Here is a 12,021-nt window from a genome sequence, read left to right on the forward strand (position 1 = left end):
ACCACCAAGAGCAGGTGTGGAATAAAAAGTGCTTGATGGCAGCCAATAACACAATAACTTGAATGACACTTTATACTTTACACTTTATAATTTATATAAATAAATTTGTATTAGGTACACTTTATTTCTATTTTTTACAGATTAAGAATAGAAAAAATTTCCATAACCACTTTTATCTGAGACAAATCTTTGCTGGTCGTGGCAATCCTTTTATTTGTTGTTGTCTGGACGATCTGTATCTTCTCCCTCGGCGTGTCTTTATCCCTCGTCCAAGGCAACCAGCTCTACTTGACGCTTTGCTCAGCGAGATGAATTGCGTCGGGCTAAAGCCGCCAGAATTGTTATGATCGGGTGGCATAATGGCAATACCACCACTGCTGGTAGCGCCGTAATCGCGTGACCAGCTCCCGCTGCCGGTGCGCGAAAACCTCACTTCTTCTCGTGCCATCCACTGCTGCTTTTTGTTTTTTGGACGAAAAAAACTAAATCCGACCCGTTGACAAATATACCTGCACAGACAGCAAGCAGAAGCAGTACTATCTGCGTAAACTAATGATGGGGTGACAAAAGTACTAATCCTCTGCTGTACTAGCACGAACCACTTCTGCTGTTAACTAATCACTGCTGCTGCTAACTAATCACATCACTGCTAACTAACTGAACAATTGCACACAATGTTCGCAGCTAGACGAAAGTTCTGGATTTCCAGTTTCCAGTTAATTTCACTCAGTAGCACCGCTCACCGTCGTCAATATTCAAGAAAAAAAAACCTTTGCGTTGTGAGTGTGTTAAGGCCCAAACAGAATGCTGCGTCAACGCATCCGTCAGCGTCAATTTGGCAATAAACCCATGGGAAAACTGTCAGAATGACGCCGACGGACACGTTGACGCAGTATTCTGTTTGGGCCTTTATGTTGCTGTCATTGCTGGTGGTACAAGCGAAATACTTTAGCACAAATAGTTTATTAAATGTTTAACATGTGCAGAATAAATACTTCTAAAGCAATCTTGTACAGCAGATGCCAAACATGATTTAAGAAACTACTCTTCAGCGCTTAAATGTATTTTAGCCCATTTTTGTTCCACGCTTGACAAATTTAAACAGGTAAATCCACATCGGCTAAAAACTCGGCGCCTGTCATATGTCAGATTATCTCAGATGTGTTCGTCGATGGCTTCCGACCGTCAGTATGTAAGTTCGAATCCGGATGAATGAAAAAAGTATAATGGCAGGCTTGATAAATTTTGAGTCAACCAACGATTTCCTACTAAGTCTCTCATTAAATTATAAAAATACGAATACAAAAGTGAACATAAAAATAACGAAACCCACAAAATAAAATAAAAATACTTCCTGCATATTTTATTCTTTTTGCTTGTCTAAATGTTGAACTGCTGTGGAATAAACGTAATTTCAGTATCATTAGCAGCAGTTTAATAAACATCTCTATGCGTACTGAATAAACATTTTACTATACGTTGCATAACAGTCATACAAACGCATCTTCCACGCCCATATTCAGCACTGTGCTGTTTAAATTCTCCAAAACCAACTGTATAAGCATTGAACAGAGGTGTTTAGATATACTTTAAAAGCAGCTATACAGCATGTGCTGAATAAAAGCTGTCGGTGAAACGTTTAATAAGCAAAAATTGTTCCTTGGGGAGTGCGAGTGGTGGTGTTAAAAAGCGCTAAATAGGTCCATTCAAGATCAATTACCCTACCAGATCGTTAATATAGTTCGTAAGACTAGTCATGTAAACACCGTTTTCCTTCTCAACTACTAAGCCAAGGAAATGCTTTACATCGCCCATACATGTAATATCGAAGCTCTGGCTTAACTGCTGTTGAATGCGATAAATTTCCTGCTCACTTTCACATCCCACTAGCAAATCGTCAACGTAGGCGATCAAATAAACGATTTTTCCATTTCTCGTTGCCACAAACAAGCCCACCACATAGTCGGAATATCGACTCGGCAGAACACCGCGAGTACTACGGCCGCTATAGCTACCTTCATGGGATTCATCGTCTACGATTGCATCCGACTCCTCCTGCTTCACAGCAAGGGGATCGTATTGATTATCCACATCATCAACGACAAAAAAATCTTCTTGTTCATCATCATACTCGCTGCCTCCATCATCAGGTATATCCGGAACATTTGCATCAGAGCCCGACTGCTCGATTAAGCTCTACTCGATATCGTCCTCTTTACGATTCGCGTCACTCGCGTTTCCATTTTCTGGTGTATGGCTATTCATTTCTAAGAACTTTGCATCACGACTTATAGTGATCACATCTATATCGGTATCAACAAAGCGGTAGCCTTTGTGCTCGTGTGAGTAGCCAATGAACCTGAGTTTTCTTGAATTACTGTCAAACTTTGTACGCTTGACATCAGGGACATGAACGTAAGCTGGGCAACCGTAAACTCTCAAATGTTCAAGGCTTGGTTTCCGCCCATGCCACTTTTCATATGGCGTTGTATCTACAGAGCCTGACGGGAGGCGATTCTGTAAATACGCAGCGGTTAACACTGCCTCGCCCCAATACCGTTTATCTAGACCAGCGTCTAGCAACATGGTCGTCGCCATTTCCTGTAAAGATCTATTTTTCCTCTCTGCCACGCCATTCTGCTGGGGGGTATATGCTGTCGTGTACTGTGCTTTGATACCTTCATCAGCAAAGAATTGCTGCAGTTCCTGATTTACATACTCCCCTCCACCATCCGATCGAATCAATCGTGGCTTTCGATCCAATAGATTCTCTACATATCTTACATATTCTTTAATTTTGTGACACGCTTCTGATTTCTTCTTCAGTAAATAGACGACTGTGAATCTACTGAAGTCATCGATCATGGTCATTAAAAATCTTTTACCACCTGGCGTTGTTGTTCACATTGGACCGCACAAATCGGTGCGAATCAAGTCTAAAACCTGCACCGATTTCCGTTTAGCCTGCTTGGGAATGGGCGACCTTAACATTTTCCCTTCTAAACAAGGCACATGTTTCACGTATACCGCAATCTACGACTTTAACACCAACAGCCAAATTTTCGTTCGTGATTCTAGTAATCGCATCAGAGTGTCTATGCCCGAATCGTCGGTGCTATTGATGCTGACAATTAAGAGTGTGTACCTTACCTTCTGCTTTTCTCGAAGTTTCCGCAAGACTTAGCTTGTACAAACAACCAGATCGCTCACCAACTACGACGACCATCCTAGTCGCATCGCGAACGCTGCAGCCATGTTTATCAAACACGACCGTAAACTCTTTAGCAGTGAGCCTATCCACCGAAACAAGACCGCTCGTGACCGATGGAACGTACAACACATCTGAAAGTTTCACTTCGATCACATTACCATTGTCATTGACACAGTATACCAGTCCTTCACCACATCCTGCCGATTCCGCAACTTTTCCGTCTGCCAAAATCACATTTGGTTCGACTCTCTTCCCCAACGATGTGAAAAAGTTTCGATCGCTTGTCATATGACAACTAGCACCACTGTCAAAAACCACGAATATTGTTGCCCATCACCGACCATAAAGCAAACATTGCCACACACTTCTTTTTCAGCTTGCTTTGCGGTTTGTTTCATTTGCGGTTTCTTCTCTTCGTAACTTTTCTTCTGCTGTTTTAACAGCCTGCAGTTGCGCCGGAGGTGACCTGGCTTTTTGAAGCTTTGTTTTCACTAATTGCATCGTCAAATCAGCGTCGGGACTACTTTCCAAGCCCGTTACCAAAGTGTCATAAGACTCCGGCAAACTTCGCAAAATCATAGCGATGCACAACGGTTCTTGCAGTTCTATACCGGCATTCGCTAGCATATCATACAAATCTTCGAGCTCTTGCAAATGGCGTTCTATATCACCTCCCTCCGATCTAAATTGCACAACTTTTTCAACAACGACACTCGCGACGTTACAGTTGTCTTTTCATGATAGCTTTTCAGCTGATCCCAATACGCTTTGGCACTGTTTTCGTTTTTCACTAAACCATATTGCGATTCTTCTAGACATACACCGATTGTTGCCCGAGCCCTTTTATCGTCTTTATTCCGCTGCTCGGGAACCGGTTCCGGCTTAGGGCTTTCAATCACATGCCATAGCTCTTCCCTCGTCAACAACATTTCTATGCGAAACTTCCAGCTGTGCCAGTTTGGGTTATTCAGTTTCGCAAATGAAAATTTGTTCGTGTCGGCCATCTTGCACTACCCAGGTAACCAATAAGCATTAAAATAAGCAGTAAATCAGTCGTTTATTAGCATCCCTGGCGTTTTATACTGCAGGTTGTTTATCAGCTTTTTGACTGCATAACTGTTGTGAATTGGCACCCACAATTCTATTTAAATTCTTCTTGTTGGTAACTAGCTGCAAATAAGCATTGTCAGCACTATAAGAGGGCTAGCAGTAAAGAAGCCGCATATTTTGCCAAAATAGCATTTAAGGCAACTTAAATGCTTATTGGCTTGCTTTTAAATTGCATTGGAAATGCTTATTGGTTACCTGGGAAGTGTTTTTCCGCCTCGAATAAAATAGGTTGTATAAGTTCTCCAATTTCGGCTGAATAAGTATTGTACAGTTGTTTACATAAATTTTATTCGATGCATATTCAGCTATGGCTGAATAATTATGGCTGCAAAAGTGTTTATTCAGCGTATAAATGTTTCTTGGGATATTTTCATATTTATTTTTCAAGTCCGCAATTTCTAACACAGCTTCTCAAGCTATGCGTTCCATTATTTACGATGAATGAAACACATTTTATTTCGCATTTCAAATGTTTCCTTTAATTAGATTCGAACCTGGGTGCGTGTATCCCTGCATCATTCATTTGCTGGCGCTTTTGACATCTCAACCACTACCACAGCTGCTGTAGATGAGTGGGTTGTAATTAGTCGTACTTAAATCGTCGTTCGCAGTTCATTTTAGAATCCAATTGGTTGAAGAAAGACAGCAGCAGTTAGGTGAAACAGAGCATGAGTAGTGACCGTAAATAAGCAAAAACGGAATCAGGTATAAGCAAATGCTTTAACATTAACATTAACATTTACGGTACGTTTTAAAGATTTGTCCTAAAGCTTGTAAGCAACATATTGTAACATTATATACGCAAATAGTGTTTTAAATAATACTAATTTACGATAATGCTTAAACGCATTAGCAATGTTTATACAAAAGTTTTAACCATGCGAATTGCTGATAATTTGCCGAAAATTTCAAAAACCGGCCGGTCGGTCCTGTCTTCAAAAACTGCGAGGGGGGGGGGGGGGGGGGTTGTGTCAGCATATTACTAGAGGATTTGCCTGGAATGTTTAATGTGCGTTAATTATTATTTAGGACAACGAACGAACGAACGCACAACGAACATTGCATGGATTATTGAAGATACTAGAAGACAACTAGTTGCTTCTGGTGCTGGTGGACAATTTAAGGTATATTATCGCCAGAAGCAAAGTATTGTCATTGCAAAACTGGCTATCTTCAATGATCCACTGCTCAGGATTGCTAATAAATTTATCAGAAAATTCAACAAATCAGGAAAAAAAAGTACCAATCCGGCTTCCTATGTCGGCAAACCGCCCTTTTTGCAGGATTGACCGGCCACCGGCTTTGCAGGTGAAAAACCGGTCGGGCCGGCCAAAAACCGGCCACTTGGCAACCCTACCGCTGTCTGGTATTGGGTATTAGCGATGCCGAGCTACAGCCAATATGGGGTTATGCGTTAATGCTTGTGGTTACTTGGGCGCTCATACTTACACGGAATCGCATAACCAGTTACCAGAGAATATGTGATATAAAAAGCAAATATATTTCTGTCTCTCTTTTACTAATACCTGTTGTCGTTACCAGTAAGTGTCAAGATCATAAACAAACCAAAACCATATGATCTTAAACGTTACATAAAACACTCTATACTTGATTTCCAGATATTCACTTCTATCGACTGTGTGGATTCTTTTTCGGTGCAGCTTTATTCCCTTGTTTATTCCCTTTATTCCGCAGGAGGCAAGGCTGGAGGTTTTCGAGTAGGGTTGTTGTATTTTCTCAAAAAAATCTGGCATCTCTGGACTCAAACTCAAACGTCAGACCGAGGACCGAGCCGAACCGAGAGCGAAACCCGAGACCGTTTTCAAATTTCATTTTTGCAGAAAATTTGTGAGTTGTTGGGATATTTTATAATATTTTATGATGCCACTTCCTTTGATTATACCGGTAAGTAAAAAAGGATAAAAATATGATTTATGATGATTATAGTTAAAATAAAAAATGGGTTTATTAAGTCGGTATGCCTTAGCCATTAGATTCGATTACTGCTATTTTGTTCGGTAATCCTCTGATTGTAAAGTGTCTATTTTGAGTGTGATTATTTCGTATCATTCGGTTTTAGAATGCAGTGGAGCCAATGCAGGTGGATGCTCAGCCTGAAGATAATGAGAACAATGAAGAAGATGCTTACATCGTTGAAAACTCATCCCTTGATCTTGAAGTATACGCTAACCAGTTTATTGGGCTGGCCAAGCTGCATCGACTCATCTATATTGCCGATCACTGCCCCGCTCTTCGCTTAGAAGCTCTCAAGATGGCAATAAATTACGTTACAACGACCTATAATGTTACCTTATACCAACATTTGCATAAAAAATTGGCGGATATAGCCACTGGTAGCACTCTGCCAGATGTAGCTGTTCAGTCTAGCTCCCAGGTCACTTAAGATATTAATTAGGTAGATTAAACATTTTGCATAACATTATTTTTATTTTTATAGGATGTTCCCAGTTTTGATGCGGCATGGGTTGAAACCAAAAGTAAAAAATCTGCACTAAAATTGGAAAAATTGGACTGCGATCTCAAGAATTATAAAGCTAATTCGATCAAGGAAAGCATTCGTCGGGGACACGATGATCTTGGGGATCACTATCTTAACTGTGGTGACTTGTCGAATGCATTGAAATGTTATTCGAGAGCGCGTGACTATTGCACCAGCGGAAAGCATGTAGTAAATATGTGCCTAAATGTTATAAAAGTATCTATTTATCTGCAAAACTGGTCCCATGTTTTGAGCTACGTTTCAAAAGCAGAGGGAACAACTGAAATTGCAGATACATCTAAAGAAAAGGATCCCAATCAAGCCGTTGTTACTCGTTTAAAATGTGCCGCTGGATTAGCTGAGCTAGCTACCAGAAAGTATAAATCAGCAGCTAAGCACTTTTTGCAAGCCAATTTCGATTTGTGTGACTTTCCGGAGATGATTTCTACTAATAATGTTGCAATGTATGGTGGACTTTGTGCGTTAGCTACGTTTGACAGACAAGAGCTGAAAAACGTGATTTCTAGCAGCTCGTTTAAATTATTTCTAGAGCTGGAACCACAGCTACGGGACATCATATTTAAATTTTACGAATCTAAATACGCTTCCTGCCTGAAATTGCTGGACGAAATAAAGGACAATCTTCTTCTGGACATGTACATTGCTCCACATGTGAACGCTCTTTATACGCAAATCCGCAATAGAGCTCTAGTGCAGTACTTCAGTCCATATATGTCGGCTGATATGCGTAAAATGGCTACCGCTTTCAATCGTTCAGTTGGGGCACTTGAAAATGAATTGATGCAGCTTATTCTGGATGGGCAGATCCAGGCACGAATTGACTCACATAACAAGATTTTATATGCCAAAGATGCGGACCATCGTAGTGCAACGTTCGAAAAGGCCATAATTGTTGGTAAAGAGTTTCAGCGACGCTCACGCATGCTGATTCTTAGAGCAGCTATGGTTAGACACCATATTCATGTTAAGGTAAGATTTTAGCGCTAAAAAGTGTAACGACATAACGAGTAAGGAAGACTCATACTTGCATGCATGCATGTAGACCACCATAAGTCGCATATAGTCGCGAATGTCAATACTTTCCGCTAAAATGTTTTCCTCCAAATTGGTATTTAATAAATAATTGTGTATTGTAGCATATTGGGAGTTGTTCTAGTTGCTCCGTGTAAAACGGCTACTAGCTATATACTAGGTTTGAGTAGACCCTAGAAACAAGTGACTTTTATGCCAGAGGCCGCCGCTTTTTATGGTGAGTAAACGACTAGTTCAGACTATTAGCTGGTGCTGGGCTTAGTGCCGTCTTCGTTCGATTATATGCCCTATTTCTACCTACGGAAGCGTTGGCCTCTTGCACACAAACCACTGTACTACTGATTTCCCAGGTTTACTCAAACATAGGGTACAAGTCTATTAGAAAATATCGGCGGAAAGACAAAACAACCGGTAAAATAATTAAAATTTTCAGCTGTCCATATTGATAGACTCTATACTTTTCAAAAACATGACTTTTTGCTTCCAGAATCAACCTCGTGAGAGTAACCATGCAACGGAAATTCTTCCGGCTACTGGATCTTCTTCGTCATTATTAGTACGCAATTGATTAAATCCGAACGAGGAAGAGTTTTTTGCACGATTCCGGAAGAAACCCAAGTAGATGAGTCGTACTCGCACACCATACGTTACTTGATGGAATTTCGATATTAAATGAAATATAATAATACAGTAATTGATATGTTTTATCGAATAAATTTGCAACCAAGCACGTTTAAAAGTAAGATAAACACGTTTCAGATTATACTGCGAATTCAATGACGCGTCAAATATCACATCGCCATATGCCATGTCCCATCGATGGCATCGCAAGAAATAAATATATTCAAAGGTTTATAGACGCCTTGTGATTTCAACGTCGTTTGCGATCTCGGGGACTGTCTGAACGATCTCTGCCACGGTTTCTCTTACTATCATTATAGCGATAATAACGCTTTGTATCTGGAGAACGCGAGCGTTTTCTAGCTCTGCATTTTTCAGCGTCTAAGTCGGAAGAGTACTTTCGTTTATTTCTTCGGAATTCCCCTTGCGAACGATGCAGTTTTTCGTCATCTGATGACGAATCTGTCGAACTATTTGAAGCATGCTTCTTCTTCTTCTTCTTGTTCTTTGATTCTGCTTTGTGTCTTTTTTCAATTTTCTCTAATTTTTTTAACAGTTTTTTCTTTTGCTTTGTAGTCAGTGATTTTAGAAAATCAGTTTCAGATTGGATTTTCTCTAGTCCGGGCTCCTCAATAAGTTGATGAGATGTTGCCAGTTCTTTGGCACTTCTTTTCATTGCAAGTCCATCTTCACGAAGACCCTGCTCCAAATCATTCTTTGATAAAATCTGGTTTGCTTCTGATTCAGAATGAATTTTTTTTGCCTCACTCATAGATAGACTGTACATTGTGCACTCCTTGTCTGTATTTATATGGCCCCACTTATGGCATTTGATACAACGAACGTTACGAACTTGTATGCCAAATCTAGAATGGAAATTGTTTGTTGATAATAGTGACTACATCTACAAGAAGTGAATCCAAGTTATACGTACGGTTGATCTCTGATTTCGGTATCGCCTTTACAATAGCTTTCTCGTGGAGCATTATACTTCCGCTGCCATTCAAATTTGTATTCGGTTTCGTTGGATGTTTCCTTTTCCCTTTCCTTCTTCATGCCCGGAGGCAGCTCGTACATGAAGTTGACGCTAAGTTTGTCTTTACTTTCCTTGCTAAGCATGGCTTTGTTGTCGTGCAATTCCTGTTCTTTCTCATATTGATTTCGAAGTTCTTCTTGCTTCTTTTTATATGCCTCTGCTTGTTGCTCTGCCATCCATACCTGAAGGAATAATTGTAAAAATTTAATTTAGCATTACAAAACGAGCAAGTTGATCATTACTCGTTTAAGATTATCGCGAGAAGCAGGATGAAAAAACTTCTTGCACATATAGTTGTTGAATCCTTTTCCCATTGCTTTAGATTGATTTTGAACACCAGTACGAAAAGGGAAAACTTTGCAATAGCAGAATTATAGTATAAAATCAAATTTTTTAAAGCGATTAAATTCGCGACGACATTGAATCTTTTGATATTCACAAACACAAACTTCAGTTTGCTCTTGCCTCTCAATGAGGTTTAAAAAGGTGTGGCAGATGAAGACATTTGATGGTATTAGTAGCGAAAAATCAGAAAACGACGTCAAACTACAAAAACAAACCGCGTCGGACAATGGGATTTGTTTTTGGAGTTTTACGTCACGCTTCATCGTGATTGGTCGATTTACGATTTCACCCACACCATGATGAAATTTCTTCATTGCACTAACACCACTTAACTAACTTTGCCACACCTGTATATATCACATTGCTTGCCTCTTGCTGTCATCAAACTAAAACTTTACTGTCAAACCTCAAACACGCTCGTGGAAATTAACCTAAATATAAGTAAAATTTAGTACATTTCAAAAAAATACCCAAGTAACCACAAGCATTAACGCATAACCCCATATTGGCTGTAGCTCGGCATCGCTAATACCAGACAGCGGTATATCAGCAATTCGCATGGTTAAAACTTTTGTATAAACATTGCTAATGCGTTTAAGCATTATCGTAAATTAGCATTATTAAAAACACTATTTGCGTATATCAAGGGGTCGGACACTCAGCACATAGTGCCCCGGCACTGCAGAGATATCAAACGGCACACCTCTAAAGCCTTATAAAAATAACATTTACAGGGCTTTACACACCTCCGGTTCAATTTTACATATGAAATGGGAGCACTGCCAGTTGTCAAAATCATCTCGCACGGTTGCCAGATCTATCAGATTTTAACGAATTTAACAAATCTCGGGAAATTTTTCAAATGGCCTTATCTAACATTTGCATCGAACTGAGAAAATTAACATTGAAACTATTTACTCATCATTTTAAATCCTATTTAAAAATCCGGCAATTTTTATTTTAGTGGATACTGCCTAACGGTACTTTTTACTATGGTTTTGCATTATTGTAGTAAGGATTCTAAGAATTTTTAAAAATAACTGAATTTTGAGCAAAAATAAAGTATACAATGCTTCGGTTCAGTAAAAAACACATACACCCGATCATAAGACATAATGACAGCTAGCGTGTTACTCTCCACTTGGCGTAACGCACGCTATAAACTAGTGCGTTACCTTACGTCAAAATGTTGTGTCAGATTGAAAACCGTTATGTTATATGCGTCAAAATCGTCAATATGTTTACATCGTTCAATGCAATCGAATGTTACTAACGTCGAATTGAACATAAGCATATTATGCTGCATTATAGGCTTTTACGTAAACAGTGTTGTGTTTTGGTTCGTTGTTCGTCTCATTGTGAGTTAGAAAAACTCGAGGAAAAAGTAAAATAAAGCTATCCGAATCAAAACCACAAGTTCACACAAAATGACGGAAATGACTGTGGTGCATTTCTTTTTTCTTTAGTTACTTCGGCTGATTTTATAAGAGCGTATGTCAAATGACAATTCGTTTCATACATTCGTCCCGAAGCGGTGCAAGTAAAAAATGTAACTGTAGGGATGTTCGGTCATATTGTCAAAATTGTTTAAACTTATTCAAGAGTCGATTTTCGTGAATCTAATCTAATAAGTGCTTTCATAACATGTTATATAGTAACATAGCATAAAAAACCGTTTGTTGACATTTTGCGACTTAAGTCCCTTTGAAAAATTTCCCGAGAAATCTTGCAATTCGGCACTTTCGGTACAGCATCGGCACAGCTCGGTTCGTTTCAAGTCGCCTAACATAAAAACGGCTGTGCCGAGTGACCGACCCCTTGGCGTATATAATGTTACAATGTGTTGCTTACAAGCTTTAGGACAAATCTTTAAAACGTACCGTAAATGTTAATAAAATGCTTATACCTGACTTCGTTTTTGCTTATTTACGGCCACTACTCATACTCTGTTTCACCTAACTGCTGCTGTCTTTTTTCAACCAATTGAATTCTAAAATCAACTACGAACGACGATTTAAGTACGACTAATTACAACCCACTCATCTATAACAGCTGTGGTTAAGATATTAAAGGCGCCAGCAAATGAACCATGCAGGGATACACGCACCCATCAGGTTCAAGTCTCATTAAAGGTAACATTTGAAA

General features: G+C 39.5%; 2 protein-coding genes across 2 annotated transcripts; one reads left to right on the plus strand and one right to left on the minus strand.

The window, feature by feature from the left end:
* The first annotated feature begins 6,113 nt into the window (after positions 1 to 6,113).
* LOC128733839 (COP9 signalosome complex subunit 1b) lies at positions 6,114 to 8,608 on the plus strand. Its single transcript, XM_053827662.1, has 4 exons — positions 6,114 to 6,226; positions 6,402 to 6,716; positions 6,780 to 7,811; positions 8,362 to 8,608. Exons 1-4 carry the CDS (start codon positions 6,200 to 6,202, stop codon positions 8,440 to 8,442), a joined length of 1,455 nt encoding a protein of 484 aa, XP_053683637.1. The 5' UTR covers positions 6,114 to 6,199; the 3' UTR covers positions 8,443 to 8,608.
* On the minus strand, positions 8,574 to 9,965 carry LOC128733840 (corepressor interacting with RBPJ 1). The gene is made up of 3 exons (XM_053827663.1): positions 9,774 to 9,965; positions 9,430 to 9,713; positions 8,574 to 9,361 (listed from the first exon to the last, which is right to left on the minus strand). Exons 1-3 carry the CDS (start codon positions 9,843 to 9,845, stop codon positions 8,746 to 8,748), a joined length of 972 nt encoding a protein of 323 aa, XP_053683638.1. The 5' UTR covers positions 9,846 to 9,965; the 3' UTR covers positions 8,574 to 8,745.
* Between the last annotated feature and the right edge of the window lie 2,056 nt (positions 9,966 to 12,021).

The sequence above is a fragment of the Sabethes cyaneus genome, chromosome 2, assembly GCF_943734655.1.
Source record: "Sabethes cyaneus chromosome 2, idSabCyanKW18_F2, whole genome shotgun sequence".
In the NCBI taxonomy this organism is placed as follows: Eukaryota; Metazoa; Arthropoda; class Insecta; order Diptera; family Culicidae; genus Sabethes; species Sabethes cyaneus.